General features: G+C 33.9%; 1 protein-coding gene across 1 annotated transcript in view; it reads left to right on the top strand.

Annotated features, from left to right (window-relative positions):
- CATSPERE (catsper channel auxiliary subunit epsilon) overlaps nucleotides 1-20,185 on the top strand; it is a 422,009-nt gene that overhangs the window by 19,104 nt on the left and 382,720 nt on the right. Inside the window, exons 3-4 of the mRNA XM_082341607.1 lie at nucleotides 18,146-18,219; nucleotides 18,498-18,567. Coding sequence (XP_082197733.1) covers nucleotides 18,146-18,219; nucleotides 18,498-18,567 — 144 coding nt within the window. The remainder of the gene's footprint in view (nucleotides 1-18,145; nucleotides 18,220-18,497; nucleotides 18,568-20,185) is intronic.

The following is a 20,185-nucleotide window of genomic DNA, read 5'->3' as shown; positions in this document are numbered from 1 at the left end:
CTAAAGCAAGTGGATATAGGAAGGGGTTAACATACTTGAAAAACAGGTTAAACACAAATCAGAAACAATAGATTCACAAAAACCAAAAAGAAGAGAACACAAGCATAATACAAATGAAAATCAACAGATGACAAAAGGAAAAACAAAAAGAAAAAGGGGCAAAGAATAAATATAGAATCAATGGGAAAATAAGGATTAAGATGGCAATAAATACATATCTATCAGTAATTACCTTAAATGTCAATGGACTAAATGTTTCAGTCAGAAGACACAGAGTGGCAGATTGGGTAAAAAAAAAAAAAAAAGCCTACAATATGCTGCCTACAAGAGACCCACTTTAGGGCAAAGGATACATATAGATTGAAAGTGAGGGGATGGAAAAAGATATTTCATGGAAAAAGAAATGACAAGAAAGTGGGGGTTGCAATACTCATATCAGACAAAATAAACGTTAAAACAAAGGCTATAAAGAAAGATAAAGAGGAACACTATATAATATTAAAAGGACCAATACAAGGAGAGGATATTATACTTGTCAACATATATGCACCCAGTATAGGAGTACCCAAATACATAAAACAAATACTAACAGACAAAGGGAGAAATTGACAGGAGTACAATAAAGTAGGAGATGTTAACACCCCACTCACATCAGTGGACATATCTTTGAGACAGAAAATCAATAAGGCAACAGAGATCCTAAATGATATAATAGAACAGTTCGACTTAATTGATATTTTCAGGACATTACATCCAAAGAAAGCAGAATACACATTTTTTTCAAGTGCACATGGAACATTCTCTAGGATTGACCACATACTAGGGCACAAAACAAACTTCAACAAATTTAAAAGTATAGAAATTGTTTCAAGCATCTTTTCTGACCACAATGGCATAAAACTAGAAATCAACCACATAAAAATAAATGAGAAAAATACAATTACATGGAGACTAAACAACCTGCTAGTAAAAGACCAGTGGGTCAACAGTGAAATCAAAGAAGAAATTTAAAAATACATTGAGGCAAATGACAGTGAAAACACCACCATACAAAATCTATGGGTTGCAGAAAAAGCAGTTTCAAGGGAAGTTCATAGTGATGCAGGCCTTCTTTAAGAAACAAGAAAAATCTCAAATAACCTAACACACCACCTAAGAGAATTAGAAAAATAATAACAAACAAAACCTAAAGTCAGCAGAAGGAAGGAGAAAATAAAGATCAGAAAGGAAATAAATAGAGATTTAAAAAATAGAAAAAAATCAATAAAACCAAGAGCTTGTTCTTTCAAAGGGTAAACAAAATAGACAAAACTCTGGCCAGGCCCACCATGAAGAGAGAAGACCCAAGTAAACAAAATAAGAAATGAAAGAGGAGAAATCACAATGGATACCACAGAAAGACAAAAAAAAAAAAAGAATACTATGAACAATTGTATGCCAACAAGTTTGACAACCTAGAAGAAATGGACAAATTTCTAGAAACATACAACCCACCAAAACTGAATCAAGAAGAAATGGATAACTTGAACAGATCACTAGAAGTGAAATAGAAAAAACTCCCTACAAACAGAAGTCCAGGACCAGATGGCTTCACAGGCAAATTCTACCAAACATACAAAGAAGAACTTATACCAGTCCTCAAAGTCTTCCAAAAGATCAAAGAGGAAGGAAGACTCCCAAAGACATTCTATGAAACCACCATCACCCTGATATGAAAACCAAAGACTACCAAAAAAGAAAATTACAGGCCAATATCTTTGACGAATATAGATGCAAAAATTTTCAACAAAATATTAGCAAACTGAATCTAACAACACATAAAAAAGATCATACACCATGACCAACTTGGATTCATCCCAGGGTCACAAGTATGGTTCAACATACACAAGTCAAGCAATGTGACATAACACATCAACAAAAGAAAAGACAAAAACCGAATGATCATCTCAATAGATGCAGAACAAGCATTTGATAAAATTCAACATCCATTCATGATAAAAACCCGTACAAAAGTGAGTATAGAGGGAACATATCTCAACATAATAAAAGCTATTTATAACAAACCCACAGCCAATATAATACTCAATGGTGAAAAGCTGAAAGCCTTCCCACTAAAATCTGTAACAAGACAAAGATGCCCACTCTCACCATTTCTATTCAATATAGTATTGGAAGTCCTAGTCACAGCAATCAGACAAGGAAAAGAAATAAAAGCTATTCAAATTGGTAGGGAAGAGGTAAAATTGTCATCATGCAGATATGATACTATATATAGAAACCCCTAAAGACTCCACACAAAAACTACTAGAACTGATAAACAAATTCAGCAAGGTAGCAGGATACAAGATTAACATGCAGAAATCAGTTGCATTTCTTTATACTAACAATGAAATATCAGAAAGGGAATGTGAACAAGCAATCCCCTTTAAAAGCACATCAGAAAAATAAAATACTTAGGAATAAACCTCACCAGGAAGATGAGAAACTTATATGCTGAGAACTACAAAACATTTGTAAAGCTAATTGATGATGATTCAAAGAAATGGAAAGATAATCCCATGCTCTTGGATGGGAAGAATTTATATTGTTGAAATGGTCATACTACCCAAAGCAATCTACAGATTTGATTCAATCCCTATCAAATTACCAGTGACATCTTTCCCAGAGCTAGAACAAATAATCCTAAAATTTATATGGAACCATAATAGTCCCAGAATTGCCAAAGCAATCATGAGGAAAAAGAACAAAGCACAAGGCATAACCCTCCCAGACATCAGACAGTACTATAAAGCTACGGTAATCAAAACAGTATGATATTGACACAAAAACAGACTTGTGGATCAATGGAACAAAATAGAGAGCCCAGAAATAAACCCACACACCTATGGTCAATTAATCTTTGACAAAAAGGCAAGAATATACAAAGGGGAAAAGGCAGTCTCTTCAGTAAGTGGTATTGGGAAAGTTGGACAGCCACATGCAAATCAGTGAAGTTAGAACACACCCTCACACCATACACAAAAATAAACTCAAAATGGCTTAAAGACTTAAATATAAGACATGACAGCATAAAACTCTTAGAAAAGAACTTGGGCAAAACATTCTCTGACATAAATTGTACCAATGTTTTCTTAAGTCAGTCTCCTAACAAAATAGAAATAAAAGCAAAAATAAACAAATGGAACCTAATGGAACTTATAAGCTTTGTACAGCAAAGGAAACCATAAACAAAATGAAAAGACAATCTCCAGACTGGGAGAAAATATTTGCAAAGGATGTGACTGACAAGGGCTTAATTTCTAAAATATACAAACAGCTCATAGAATTCAATTGCAACAAACAACCCAATCAAAAAATGGGCAGAAGAACTAAATAGACATTTCTGCAAAGAGGACATACAGATGGCCAATAAGCACATGAAAAGATGCTCATCATCACTAATTATTAGAGAGATACAAATCAAAACTACAATGATGTACTACCTCACACCAGTCCGAATGGCCATCAATAAAAAGCGTACAAATAATAAATGTTGTAGAGGGTGTGGAGAAAAGGGAACCCTCCTACATTGTTGATGGGAATGTAAATTGGTGCAGCCACTATGGAAAACAGTATGGAGATTTCTCAAAAAACTAAAAATAGAGTTTCCATATGATTCAGCAATCCTACTCCTGGGCATATTTGCAGACAAAACTATAATTCGAAAAGATACACTTACCACTGTGTTCATAGCAGCACTATTTACAAAGTCAAGACATGGAAACAACCTAAATGTCCATCAACAGATGAATGGATAAAGAAGATGTGAGATATATATATATATATACATACATACATACATATATATGTATATATATGTATATGTGTGTATATATATATATATATGCATACATATATATATATGTCTCCAATGGAATATTACTCAGCTATAAAGAAGAATGAAATAATGCCATTTGCAGAAACATGGATGGACCTAGAGATTATCATACTAAGCGAAATAAATCAGAAAGAGAAAGACAAATACCATATGATATCACTTATATGTGGAAACTAAAATGCTACACAAGTGAACATATCTATGAAACAGAAACAGACTTACAGACATAGAGAACAGACTTGTGGTTGCCGAGGGGGAGGGCAGGTGGGGGGAGGGATGGATTGGAAATTTGGGATTAGCAGATGCAAACTATTATATATAGGGTGGATAAACAACAAAGTCCTATTGTATAGCACAGGGAAACTATATTCAATATCTTGTGATAAACCATATTGGGAAAGAATATGAAAAGAATATATATATATGTGTATAACAATCACTTTGGCGTACAGCAGAAATTAACACAACAATGTAAATCAACTATATGTCAATAAAAATTTTTTTTTAATCCTTCAAAAAAATTAAGTAATGGTCATAAAAATGAGCACTGAACTCAAGAGAAGAATAAATGAACACAATGACCACAACAACAAAGAAGTAGAAAATATAAGAAAGTACCAAATAGAAGTCACAGAGCTGAAGAAGTAACTGAACTGAAACATACAATAGAGGAGTTCAGTAGCAGATCAGATGAAGTGGAAGAAGTGATGAGAGAACTTGAAGACAGGTCAGTGGAACTCATCCAATCAGAGCAGCAAAAAGAAAAAAGAATGTAAAAAAAAAAAGCTTAAGGGACTTTTAGGACAACATCAAGTGGGCTAACATTCACATTTGTTGGGTCCAGTGGGAGAAGAGAGAGAGAAAGGGGCAGAAAACTTTTTGAAGAAATAATGACTGAAAACTACCTTAACTTGGGGAAGGAAACAGACATCCAGATCTAGGAATCCCAGCAAATTCCAACTGAGATAAACCCAAGGAGACCCACACAAAAACACATTATAATTAAAATGTCAAAAGTTAAAGACAAAGAGAAAAATCTTAAAATCATCAAGAGAAAAGCAACTTGTTATGTAAAAGGAAACACACATAAGACCATCAGCAGATTTTTCAGCAGAAACTGCAAACCAGAAAGGACTGGCACCATATATTTACAGTGCTGAAAGAAAAAATCTTCCAAGCAAGAATGTTCTACCTGGCAAAGTTGTTATTCAGAATTGAAGGAAGGATAGTTTTCCAGACAAGCAGATGCTAAAGGAGTTAATCATTACTAAACCTGCCTTACAAGAAATATTAAAGGGACTTCTTTAAGCTGAAAAGAAAGGGTGCTAATTAGTAACAAGAAAATATTTGAAAGAAAAAAATCTCACTGGAAAGGTAAATATATAGTACAGGTAGTGGATTAATCACTTATAAAGGTAGTATGAATGTTAAAAGACAAAAGTAGTAAAAACTAGAACTACACTAAGGGACACACAGGATAAAAATATGTAAAATGTGACATCAAAATCATAAAATGTGGGGGTGGGGGAATAAAAATGTAGAGCTTTAGACTGTCATAAAACTTAAATTGTTATCAACTTAAAATAGACTGTTGTAAGTTTTTATATGTAAGCCTTTTGGTAACCACAAAACAAAAACTTACAGTAGATACACACAAGATAAAGGAAAGGATCAAGCAAACCACTAAAAAGTCACTAAACTACAAAAAGAGAGCAGAGAAGAAGAAAGGAATGTAGAAGAACAAAACAGCCAGAAAATGATTAACAGAATGGTAATAAATACATACCTATCAATAATTATTTTAGATGTAAATGGGCTAAATGCTCCAATCAAAAGACATGGAGTGGCTGAATGGATAAAAAGATAAGACCAACCTATATGCTGTCTAAGAGTGACTCTTTATAAGTAAGGACACACACAGACTAAAACTTAAGGGATGGAAAAAGGTATTCCATGCAAATGGAAACCAAAAGTAAGCAGGATTAGCTATATTTGTATCAGATAAAATATATTTTAAGATAAAGACTGTAATAAGAGGCAAAGACAATGATAAAGGGGTCAATCCAACAAGACTATTTAAACATTTGTAACTATTTATATACATAACATAGGCACATCTGAATATATAAAGCAAAAATTAACAGACCCCAAAGGGAGAAATAGTAATATAATAATAGGAAACTTTAATACCCCACCTTTATCAATGAATAGATCATTCAAACAGAGAATCAGTAAGGAAACATCAAGATTACATGGCACATTATACCAGATGTACTTAACAGATATATGCAGAACTTCTCAACCAAAAGAAACAGAATAAACATTTTTCTCAAGTGCACATGGAACATTCTCCAGGATAGGTCATATGTTAGACCACAGAATAAGTCTTAAAATTTAAGAAGATTGGTATCATATCAAGCATCATTTTTTGACTACAATGGTATGGAACTAGAAATCAATGCCAAGAAGAAAACTGGAAAATTCACAAATATATGGGGATTAAACAATATGCTGCTGAACAACCAATGGGTCAAAGAAGAAAAGAGAACTCTAAACATACCTTGACACAAATGAAAATGGAAATACTACATATCAATACTTACAGGATGCAACAAAAGCAGTTCTAAGAGGTAGGTTCAAAACTTAAATGCATATATATATAGAGAGAGAGAGAGAGAGAGAGAGAGAGAAAACAACAAGAAAATTCTCAAACAACATAACAATACACCTCATGGAACTAGAAAAGAAGACTAAATGAAGCCCAAAGTTAGTAGAAGGAAGGAAACAGCAAAGATCATAGCAGAAATAAATGAAATAAAGACTAAAATAACAATAGAAAAATCAATGAAACTAAGAGCTAGTTCCTTAAAAAGATAAACAAAATTGACAAACCTTTAGCTAGACTCAGCAGACTAAAAGGGAGGAGTCAAAGAAATACAATTGGAAACAAAAGAGACATTACAACTGATAGCCACAGAAATACAAAGAATCATAAGAGACTACTATGAACAATTACATGTTAACATATTTAACAACCTAAAAGTATAAATGCCTAGACACATACAAACCTCCAGGGCTGAATCATAAAGAAATATAAAATCTGAACAAACTAATTGTGAGGAGATTAAATCAATAATCAAAACATCCCAACAAACCAAAGTCCAGGACCAGATGGCTCACTGGTGAATTTTACAAAACATTCAAGGAGGAATTAATACTAATCCTTCTCAAACTGTTCCAATACATAGAAGAGGAAGAAATACTTCCGCACTCTTTTTACAAGGCTAGCATTACCCCAATACCAAAACCATACAAGGATGCCATGAGAAAAGAAAATGACAGGCCAATATCCCTAATGAACAAAGATGCAAAAATTATCAACAAAATATTAGCAGATCAACAGTACATTATATTAGCAAGCAGTATAAAATATTAGCAAATTCAACGGTACATTAAAAGGATCGTACATCATGATCAAGTAGGATTTATTCTAGGGATTTTACCAAACCTAACTTGGGCCCACTTGCCTGATGCACAGCAAAGCCAATCTACTGACACTGGGTTGTGGTGAAGGAATGTACAGAGTTTACTGTAGGGCACCAAGCAAAGAGAATGGGCAGCTCATGCTCAAAAGACCCAAACTCCCCAATGGCTTTCAGGGAAGGGTTTTTTAAGACAGTGTGAGGAAGAGGGTCACAGGGTGCGTGATCAGCTTGTGCGCAGTTCTCTGATTGGTTGATGGTGAGGTAACAGGGTAATGTTTCAGGAATTTCAATCATCAACCTGGTTTTAACCAGTTTGGGGATCTATGTGCTTGTGGTCAGCAGTTTTCATCTGGTGGGGGTCTGGTTTCTGTAAAAACAGCTTAGGAATGTGTGTCAGACATTACTTTCTGTGTCCTTCAGGGAGGAGCTAAAAGTCCTGTGACTCTGCTATATGGCTGATCTATTGTTTAAGTTATTACCAGTTCTCTTGCCTGAATGCTGTTCTTTGTCTCTGCCTGATCTCACTCCTTTGATCATTAATCCTTGAACCAGACTTTGCAACTCAGGGAAATTTCAGGAGACTGAAATTTTTCTTTAAGTGAGGGATGGGGAGCATGTAGGGGGTCTGTTACCGAGAAAGGCCCATCTGGGCATTGCTTAGTTTCAATCCCCCTTTTCTTTGTTACTCTTCAATCAAGGCGTGGGGTAAGACAGGGAATGACGTTTTATTTTTATTTTTATTTTTTTAATAAATTTATTTTATTTATTTATTTTTGGCTGAGTTGGGTCTTTGTTGCTGCACACGGGCTTTCTCTAGTTGTGGTGAGCAGGGGCTACTCTTCGTTGTGGTGCGCGGGCTTCTCATTGGGTGGCTTCTCTTGTTGAGCATGGGCTCTAGGTGCACGGGCTTCAGTAGTTGTGGCATGCGGGCTCTAGAGTGCAGGCTCAGTAGTTGTGGCACACGGGCTTAGTTGCTCCACAGCATATGGGATCTTCCTGGACCAGGGCTCAAACCCATGTCCCCTGAATTGGCAGGCGGATTCTTAACCACTGCGCCACCAGGGAAGCCCGGGAATGACGTTTTAGATAGAGAGGTTAATCATAAACTTGGCAGGGGGACTCAGTTTCAGGGATGGAAGGATGGTTAAACAGCAATCAGTCAGTGTGATATACCACATTAACAAAATGATGGATAGATATCATATGATCATCTCAAATGCAGAAAAGCTTTTGAAAAAATTCAACATCCATTTATGATTTAAAAAAACCCCAACAAAGTGTGCAGAGAGGGAATGGACCTCAACCTAATAAAGGCCATAAATGACAAACCCACAGCTAAACCCCTTTCATTCATACTTAGTGAAATGCTGAAAGCTTTTCCTCTAAGATCAGGAACAAGATGCCCACTCTTTCCACTTTTATTCAACAGAGTATTGGAAGTCCTAGCCTCAGCAATCAGACATGAAAAAAAAAAAAAGAAATCCAAATTGGAAAGGATGAAAATTGTCACTATTTGCAGATGACATGATATTATATATAGAAGATCCTAACAACTCCACCAGAAATCTGTTAGAACTTATAAACGAGTTCAGTAACATTACAGGATAAAAAAAATCAATATTCAAAATGTGTTGTGTTTCTGTTCACTAATAATGAAATATCAGGAAAAGAAATGAAGAAAACAATCCTGTTTAGAATTGCATCAAAAAGAATAAAATACCTAGGACTAAATTTAACCAAAGAGGTGAAAAATCTGTACACTGAAAACTATAAGATATGATAATGTCTTAAAGAAATTGGAGAAGACACAAATAAATGGAAAGATGCTCTGTGCTCATGGACTGGAATAATTAATATTGTTCAAATGTCCAAACTGCCAAAAGTAATCTACATTTAAATGACATTCCTATCAAAATTCCATTTGCATTTTTCACATAAATAGAACAAACAATTGTAAAATTTGCGTGGAACCATAAAAGACTCCAAACAGCCAAAGCAATCTTAAGAGAGAAGAATAAAGCTAGAGGTATCACATTTCCTGATTTCAAACTATATTACAAAGCCATAGTAATAAAAACAGTATGGTATAGGCAAAAAAACACATATAGGTCAATGGAACAGTATAAAGGGTCCAGAAATAAACCCATGCATATATGGCCAATTAATTTACAACTAAGTATCCAAGTTTATAAAAGGGAGAAAGAACAATCTCTTTAATAAATGGTGTTGGGAAAACTGGACAGCCACATGCAAAGAATGAAACTGGAATACTGTCTTACACCATACACAAAAATTAGCTTAAAATGGATTAAAGACTTGAAGGTAAGGCCTGAAACAATAAAATTATTAGAAGAAAACATAGGCAGTAAGCTCCTTGACATCAGTCTTGGTGATGATTTTTTTGATTTGACACCAAAAGCAAATGCAACAAAAATAAACAAATGGGACTATATCAAACCAAAAACCTTCTGCACAGAAAAGGAAACCATCAACAAAATGAAAAGGGAACAGCTCAAAGGCAAATCATATATCTGATAAGGGGTTAATATAGAAAATATATAAAGAAATCATACAACTCAACAGGGGAAAAATAACAAAAAATTTGATTTTAAAAGTGGGCAGAGGATCTGAATATACGTTTTTCCAAAGACGTACAGAAGGCCAATAGGTACATGAAAAGGTGCTCAACATCACTAACCATCAGGGAAATGCAAATCAAAACCACAGTGAGATATCACCTTGCACCTGTTAGAATGGCTATTATCAGAAAGCCAAGAAATAACAAGTGTTGTCAAGGATGTGGAGAAAAGGGAGCTCTTGTGCGATGTTATTGGGAATGCAAATTGGTGCAGCTAGTATGGAAAAACATTATAGAGGGTTCTCAAAAAATTAAAAACAGAACTACCATATGATCCAGTAATTCCATTTCTGGGTATTTATCCAAAGGAAATGAAAGTACTAACTTGGAAAGATATTCAATTTATGCCTCTATGTCCATTGTAGTATTATTTCCAATAGCCAAGATATGGAAGCAACCTAAGTATCTCATCAATTCAATGTCTTATCGATGAATTGATAAAGAAAATGTAGTGTATATACACAATGAAATACTATTCCGCCATAAAATAATGAAATGTTGACATTTATGACCTTGAGGGCATTATGATAAGTGAAATAAGTCAGAGAAAGACAAATGCCATATGATTTCACTTACGTGTGGAATCAATTAAAAAAAAAACCTCATATATATAGAGAACAAAGTGGTGGTTGCCAGAGTTGGGGCATGGGGGAGTGTGAAATTAGCGGAGGGGGTCAAAAGGTACAAACTTTGTTATAAGATAAGTAAGTCATGGGAATGTAATGTACAGCATGGTGACTATAGTTAAGCAATACTGTATTGCATATTTGTAAGTTGCTTAGAGAGTAGATCTTAAAAGTTCTCATCAAAAGAAAAAAAATTAAACTATATTTGGTGATGGATATTAACTAGACTTATTCTTGTGGTCATTTCACAATGTATAGAAATATCAAATCATTATACTGAATGCCTGAAACTAATATAATGTTACATGTCAATTATATCTCAAAAAAACTCTCTCCACTCTATGTGAATTTAAGTGGGATTTCATTTTTTTTGTTGTTTAATAACCCCAAATAACCTAAAATATTGGAAGTTGGTAAGCATTTTTGAAACATTCTGAAGCCACTTGACTATACCAATTTTTATACATCATTAGAGAGGTTTGTATATAAGTTTGGTAATTGCCACAGAACTTGTTCTCTGTTTTAAACTCACATTTTAAAAACTTTTTATTATGGAAAAACTTAAACATACACAAAAGTATAGAGCTTAGCATAATTTTAACATATATAAAATATAGAAATTATTTTATTATACTTAATAAGTCCTTATATACCCATCAGCCAGCTTCAGTAGTACCAACTCATGACCAATCTTGTTTCATTGACTCTACTACCTACTTTATCCCCTCCTTTATTATTTTGAAACTAGCATAGACATATTTTATTTATAAACATTTCAATGTGTATGTAAAAATGATGACTCTTAAATTTTAAAAATATAAACACCATGTCCACATTTAAGGCATTAAGGCAAGAAAATGAAATAAAAGACATACACACCAGAAAGGAAGAAACAAACTACCTCTATTTGTATATGACATGACCTTCTAAGTAGAAAGCTCTAAGGAATCCATTAAAAAGAAAACTATTAAAACTACCAACTGATTGTAATTTTGTATGAAATTTCACCTGGAAATTCAAGAGAACCAGAATAGGCAAAACGTTTTGAAAAAGAACAAGAAGACTTGTTGTTGGAAGACTCACAGTTCCTGACTTCTAAAGTTACTACAAAGCTGCAGTAATTGAGACAGTGTCAGATAGGCATAAGGATAGGAAAATAGATTAGTGGAATAGAAGAGTCCAGAAATTAAAACTTCATTGATTTTTCACAATTACTTCAAGAAAATTCCATGGAAAAAAAATAGTATTTTCAACAAGTAGTGCTGGGACAATGAGGTATCCACATGAAAAAGAATGAAGGTGGCCTCCTACCTCAGACCATATCCAAAAGTTAGCTCAACATGGATAGAAGAACTAAGTATAAGAGCTAAAACTATAAAACTCATAGAAAAAAATCATATGGAAAAATCTTCATGACCTTGGATTAGGCAATAGTTTAGATATGACACCAAAAGCACAAGGAACAAAAGAAAAAAGATAAATTGGACATCATCAAAATTAAAAACTATAGTGCTTCTAAGGACACCATCAAGAAAGTGAAAAGACAATCCACAGAATGGGAGAAAATTTTTGCAAATTAAGTATCTGATAAGGGACCTGTGTCTAGAATATATGAAGAACTATTATAATTCAGTAATAAAAAGACAAACCAAATATAAATATTAGTTATTTTCCCATTATTTTGCTCTTCAACTTCACGGACTCCAATTATACAGATGCTGGATTTGGTTTTTTTTCTGTCTGCTTTCCACTTCAATCATTTTCTCTCTGGTTCTTTACTTACTTCATTTATATTTTCTTGGTTGTTTTTCTGTCTTTCTTCAATGCCTTTTATTCAATTTTTATTTAAATGTAATCTCCCATCATTATCTTTTAATTTAGTCTTCATTTCCTTTATAATCATCTGTTTCATTCCTAGTTGTCAACTCTTATTTCTACTTGTGGTTCATTTCTGTTCCTTGTTTGTAAATTTATAATTCACGATTTTTCTTCTCATCATCAAATACTTGTTTGAGGATATTTAATTCAGTTTAGGATGTTAGTTTGCAGTTTTCTTCTGCTTTGTGTTTGGTTTTTTGAAGGCAGTTTTATTAACTGAAATGCTTTTATTTTCGTTTTCTATTCTCTTATAGTAGTTTTGTATAGATAAAGACTGCTTATATTTATGAATTTCATGGATAGGTTGGCAGTCTGGATTAGTTTAAAAGATCTCTAGTTAAAGTTTACTTTTTTATCTCATTGTAGCAATGTGCAGTTTCTTTAATTGATGGATTCTTATTGGGGATGTTGTATTTACTTTGAGGTTTTTTTATTAGCTTGTAATATCCTAAATTTCTCCCCCTTGCTTCTCTTTCCCTTCACCACTCGCTTTCCAAAGGGTGTTCCTCCTTTCCTTTATCTTCTTCGCTCCAAAAGTGATGCCTTTCTGAGGCTCCCACCTCAGCTCTCACACAGTTTTAAGTCTCTTCCTCATAATCAGTGCTCTGATCTTCCAGGAGTCTTTTTGCAGTATTTTTTGCACTTAGAGTGTACTTTCTCTTTCTGTGGGTGATTTAAATTCAATCTTAAACTTCTGTTCATGTCTTTTCTGTTTTCTGCAGTTTTTCAGAAGCTCTTTTACTCTCCACAAAGGATTATGACAGGGGCTTGAGTGAGAGCTGTGCTAAAAATTGTTGTTTTTTCTTTTACTTACAGGTTTCTTGAAGTTTGTATTGTACTTTGTCTTCTAGGTATGCTGTAATGTAGAATTTTCTTGGTTTTATTTGTTGATCTGTGTACTTTTTTTGGGAAATGTGTGGAGAGAGTTGAACTTATTGGGCCACTGTTAACCTGGACTAACCATAATTCACCTAGCATTCATGTTTTGACACATTGTCAAAGTATAGTCATTAGCAACTATATTCATTTTTAATAGCCACCATGTAGACATATTTCTACAGAATAATTCCTATTTAATACTTAACATCAGTCCTTATGTTGATGTCTCTGCAGTCATTTTGGTGGTCTGAACTTCTCTTTTTCTAGTAGTTTCCTCAGGAAGGGCTCATAAGAGCAATATTTCTTGAGTCATAAGACCTTATCTGTGAACTTTTATCTAAAAGTTGGTGTATCTGGATATAAAAGTTATTGGCTAATATTTTTATATCTTTTTACAGATGTTACTTTGTTGTCTCTGACATAAAGTGTTACACCTGAAAAGTCTACTGGAAATCTGATATTCTTTCCCTTGTAAATAACTTGTTCTTTTTGTCAGGATCCCCAAAGGGTTTCTTATCAGGTTCAATGCTTTTATTAATATAGGTCCTGGGTTGGTCTTTTAAAAAATCATTCTTAATTGTTTTTCCTAGGTATGAGTTGCACCCTTTCAATACATTGTTTCAAGTTATTTTTTTCACATATTATTCTTGAGTTATTGTTAATGTTATTGTTCTGTCTCAATCACTTACGTTTTCTTCTTCACAACTGTGTATATATTGGATTTTCTTTGCCTATCTTTAATATTTGTCACTTATTCTTGAGTCACTTTTCATCTCTTTTTTTTTTAGAAAACCTTCTATTTATCTCAAAACCTTATTTATTAGGCTTATTCACAATTTTGCTTCTAATTTAGTTCATTTCTAAATTGACTTTTTCTTTATTTCTACTTTTTCCTGAGCTCTAGCTTATGAGTTTTAAATTTATGAGTTTTAAATTCTGATTTATATTTTTCTTTCATAATTTCTATCACTTTCTTATTTATTTTGCCTCATTTTGAAATAATTGGTATATCAGTCATAACTCTCCAGAGAAACAGAACCAATAGAATTTATACATGTTTATATTAAGAGATTTATTTTAAGAAATCGGTTCATGTGATTGTGGGACTGGCAAGTTTGATAGGTCAGGCCGGAGCCTGGAAACTCGAGGAAGAATTAATGCTGTAGTCTTGAAGCAGAATTTCTTCTCCAGGAAACCTTAGTTTTTGCTCTGAAGGCTTCCAACTGATCGAAAGGGACTCCACCCACATTATCAAAGGTGTTCTGTTTTATTTAAAGTCAACTGATTGTAGATATAAACCACATCTATAAAATACCTTCATAAAAAAACCTATATTAGCATTTGATTAAATAACTGGGTACTATAATCTAGCCAAATTGACACATAAAACTAACCCTCATATTACATTACAGCTTTAATTTATTTATTGAGGGGAATTCCCTGGTGATCCAGTGGTTAGGACTCTGTATTTCCACTGCAGGGGGCATGGGTTCAATCCCTGGTCAGGGAACTAAGATCCCGCAAGCCGTGCGGCATGACCAAAATATATATGTATGTGTGTGTATGTGTGTGTGTGTGTATGTGTATATATATATGGAGTATGGTCTTACAGAGATGTTATTCTGTTTCTTACTCTCTACTTTTTCTTATTATAACTGTGTGTGATTTTACCGTGATCCTCTTTGTATGGCTCATTTTTTTTTAAAGCATGAAATTAATTTTCTTGCTCTTTAAGGAGGGAGTGGTGGGTCAAAATAACTTTTCTAACCTTTAGAGTTACCTCTTATGTTGTTTTGTAGAGTGTCCAAAAATAAGGCTAATACTTTCTGAGATTTCCAGATTCTGTTTCCCTCCCTCATTTATCTGTAGTTTCTCTTTCCTTTGTTCTTATTGTCCCTTTCCAGCTCAGTTGGTATTCTTTTTCCTGTATCTTTCTTCATTATGGATCTTTGTCCTGGAAGGTGTCTTTGGTTCATTGATTTCATTTTTTGTTTGTTTTTTTTAAACTTTTTATTTTATATTGGAGTATAGCTGGTTACCAATGTTGTGATAGTTTCACGTGCACAGCAAACTGACTCAGCCATACATATACATGTATCCATTCTGTTAGCTGAGCCGATACAGGTTGTGAAAGAATTCACAGAAGTATTAACAAGGGAAGAAAAGAACGTTTTTATTCACTTTCCAAGGGAGGAAAGGGGCTAGACGCATAGAGTGGCATCAGCACTGAAGGTGGGGGTTCGAGTCATTTATTGGGCTTCAAAGGGCAAGGTGCAGGAAAGAGGGGGTGGGTTCATATCTACTTTGGTCCACAGTTGTATCTGAGCTGGCTGTGCTTCTATAGGATGTGGTTTTTCTGAGAATCTGTAACTTTTTGTCTTCAGTAATTTTCTAGTCCTTGGATGTCTGAAGGAGACTTGCTAGTGGCCCTTGACACTACTACTCTATTTTGAACAATGTTAGATGGGTTTACACATTCTCCCCCAAACTCCCCTCCCATCCAGGCTTCCACATAACATTGAGCAGAGTTCCCTGTCCTTGTTGGTTATCCATTTTAAACATAGCAGTGTGTACATGTAAATCACAAACTCCCTAACTAGCCCTTCCCCCCATCCCTCCCCCCCTGGTAACCATAAGTTCATTCTCTAAGTCTGTGAGTCTGTTTCTGTTTTGTAAATAAGTTCATTTGTATCATTTCTTTTTAGATTCTGCATATAAGCGATATCATACCATGTTTTTCTTTCTCTGTCTGAGTTACTTCACTCAGTATGACGATCTCTAGGTCCATCCATGTTGCTGCAAATGACAGTATTTCATTCTTTTTAATGACTGAATAATATTCCATTGTATATATGTACCACATCTTCTTTATCCATTCCTCTGCCAATGGACATTTAGGTTGCTTCCATGTCTTGGCTATTGTAAATAGTGCTGCTATGAACATTGGGGTGCATGTATCCTTTTGCACCATGTTTTTCTCCAGATATATGCCCAGGATAGGTCCCAGTTCCTCCTGCCCTTTCAGACGTTATCAGAGACCTCTTGCACTTACTTAGAAATTGAAAAGTGTAAAAATCCCTCTGTTTAGAGTTGCTATTCTCAAATTGTCCTGCCATGGTTGCCACTGAATACCTATCATTGACTGAGGTGTTTTCTTCTAAGGCCTATCATACTTGCTTTCTTTTGCTTTCTTGCTGATATCACATGAGTCTGGTAGTTTTAACTGGTCTGTCTCAACCCATTTTATTTTGGGATTTTGAGGGATACCTTGTCACTGAGTTTTATTGTTGATGTTGTCCAGTGTTTTTTTGGAGCTGTACTAATTGTTCTCTCCGTGTTTATAAGGAAATTTGAGTAGATTAAAATATTACATCGCCACTCATCTGTCCCAATTTGTTTCCTTTTGTAAATTCCAATTTTTCTTCTTTCTTGTATTCTTCTTTTTACTTTTTTGGGTTTTCTCTGTGGTTATTTTATTAGCGTCTTATACTGAAAACTGAGTTTATTCACTTTCAAACTACCTTATTTCTTTTATATATATTTAAGGCTATAAATTTCCTTTAAGGCCTGTTTACATGCTACAGATTTTGATAACATCAACTGCTTTTATTGTTTATTCATAAATATTGTGTAATTTTCATTGTGATTTCTGCTTTACTCCATGAATCATTCAGAAGTAGTTGTTTTTAAAGATTACAAATATCCTAAAATATTTTCTGATTAACTTTATGAGAAATTCTAATTATTTTATTTCATTAATATCAAAGGCACAGTATGTGTGATAATAATACTTTGAGATTGGCTAACACTTCCTTTGTAAATGTGGTCAATTTTGGTAAATGTTCTATGTGAGATTGAAAAGAATATATTTTGTATTGGTTAATTTTAGAAATACACACACACACAGAGTTGACCCTTGAACAACATAGGTTTGAGCTGAACTGTTCCACTTATACAAAGATTTTTTTCAATAGTAAATACTAAAGTACTACACAATCCAAGGTTGACTGAACCTGTGGATGTGAAACCACAGATACTGAAGAACTGCATCTATAAAAGGCTAACTATAAACTATAGGCAGATTTTCCACTGCGTGGAGTGTCAGTGCCCCTAACCCCTGAGTTGTTCAAGGGTCAACTGTAACTACCTTTTTTTCAGGTTTAATCTATGGCTTGAAAAATGTGTGTTAAAGTCTACCACTATATTTGTGACTTTTAAAATATCTTCTAGTAATTCTATCAAATTTTGCTTTATATACTACAGGGTTGTATCATAGCTTCTGGTGAACTTTTCTCTTTTATCTTCTTATACACTGTCATTAATCCTATAACATCAAATATATGAGATAGCTGGTATTATAATCCCCATTCAAGTAAAACCAATGTTAGAAAGTGTATGAGCATACTTCCAGGAAGAAAGAGCTTATAAATGAAAGAATGTGGAAGCAGGAAAAAAAGTAGAAATAAGGAAAATGCGACTGAAGAAAGTTATGATGATTGTATCACCTTAAGTGTCACCTTCTAGACACTTAATAGATTACTTTTGAAGTAAAATAAAATAAAAATCTTATAGTTGGAGGGAGACTATTGAAGTGTCCTATAAAAGTTGTTATTTTTCCTTTACTTGTACAATTTCAAAGGGATTGAATTTTAGTTATTCTCTCTTTAAATAATGACTCAGAAAATTGAGCCCTACATCTAAACACTGAGATAAAAAATTTTAGAGCAGATTTTTGTTTGAGCTATTTTACCTTCTTTTCCAGATTAAGTTAGAGTATGAAGGAACATTATTTTCTGAGTGGAGTGTGCCAGGAACTTGTTCTATAAAAAATAAAAGGTAAGATATTTGCTGTGAAACTCAGTGTATGTGTAAAAACCATTCATATAGTGTGGACGTTCAGATTCAAGGCTGTGGTTTAATGTAAATTTCTTTTCATTAATAGATGTGAAAAGAAAGACAAAATCACTTTGAAAATAGGAGAGAAGTAAACTATTGCTATATTTCTTTATTTTTCTTATTAGCAAAGAATGGAAGTTTTTAGGCTTAAAAAGTAGTAGGGGAATCTCATATGCATCTATACTTATTTCTCCTTTCCCATTGTTTTTAAATGCTAGATCACCCAAGACAGAACTACGTTGTTCTTCTCCTGGTATTCAGATTATAAAACCAATTGTTACGGGCCCAGTAAGTTGATTTTAATGATAAATTAGTAAATCTTAAATAATCATCCCTGTTACATTTTATTTTGCCTTATTTTTGATGTTTTAACTTAATTTAACCTGTTTTAAATAGTTGACTTGTAACTATAAATAAGAGGTATTTTTAAATTATTGTCAGTATATCATTAATTTTTAGATGTATCTCATAGCAAATTATGTTATGAACTGATACAGTAGTTCCCCATTTATCCATGGTTACACATTCTGTGCTTTCAGTTACCCACAGTCAACTGTGGTCCAAAAAATTTAAATGGGAAATTCCAGAAATAAACAATTCACAAGCTTTAAATTGCAGTTGTTCTGAGTAGCATGATGAATTATCATGCCGTCCCGCTCCATCCTGCCTGGGACATGAATCATTCCTTTGTCTAGCATATCCTACCCATTAGTTACTTAGTAGCTGTCCCAGTTATCAGATCTATTTTTGTGATAACCTTGTGTGAAGATAACCCTTATTTTACTCAATAATGGCCCCAAAAGTGCAAGAACAGTGATTCTGGCAATTCAGATATGCCAAAGAGAAGCAATTAAGTGCTTCCTTTAAGTGAAAAGGTGAAAGTTTTTGACTAAATAAGGAAAGAAAAAATATCATATTGATATAATTATTTTACTTTATTATTATTGTTGTTAATCTCTTACTGTGCTTAATTTACAAATTAAATTTTATCATAGGTATGTATGTACAGGAAAAAACAGTTTATATAGGGCTGGTTTGGTACTATCTGCAGTTTCAACCATCCACTGGAGGTCTTGGACTATATCCCCCGTGGATAAGAGGAGATCACCATATATGATTTTTACATTAGCTTTTTTATTAATAAATATATTAAAGCCCCAGTTACCACCTTAGTGATAACAGTACTCCCAGATAAGTGGGTCTCAGATCATATACTCCTATGACAATATCAACAATTAAAGAGCCATTTCTAGCAGATTTATTTGTATTCCACTACATTTTCTTCAATTCAGGAAAGCTATATGAATGCAAATAAATAAGAGTGATGTTGAATCCTCTCTAGTCAACAAAAATAATAATAATAATAATAAGGAATTTTTTATTGGAATATAATTGCTTTACAATGTTGTGTTAGTTTCTGCTGTATGACGAAGGGAATCAGCTATATGGATACATATATCCCCTCCCTCTTGGACCTCCCTCCCACCCATCCTACCCAACTAGGTCATCACAGAGCACCGAGCTGAGCTCCCTGTGCTATACAGAAGGTTCCCACTAGCTATCTATTTTAAATATGTTAGTGTATATATGTCAATCTATATCTCCTAGTTCATCCCACCCCTTCTTCTCCCTTGTGTCCACGTGTGCATTCTCTACGTCTCCGTCTCTATTCCTGCCCTACAAATAGGTTCATCTGTACCATTTTTCTAGATTCCACATATATGCATTAATATATATTTGTTTTTCTCTTTCTGCCTTACTTCACTCTGTATGACAGGCTCTAGGTCCACCACATCTCTACAAATGACCCAATTTCGTTCCTTTTTATGGCTGAGTAATAGTCCATTGTATATATGTACCACATCTTCTTTATCCATTCATCTGTCGATGGACACTTAGGTTGCTT

This window comes from Balaenoptera borealis (assembly GCF_965194805.1).
Source record: "Balaenoptera borealis genome assembly, chromosome: 1".
Taxonomy (NCBI): domain Eukaryota; kingdom Metazoa; phylum Chordata; class Mammalia; order Artiodactyla; family Balaenopteridae; genus Balaenoptera; species Balaenoptera borealis.
The sequence above is the reverse complement of the archived record's forward strand: the minus strand, read 5'-3'. Positions and strand labels throughout refer to the sequence as shown.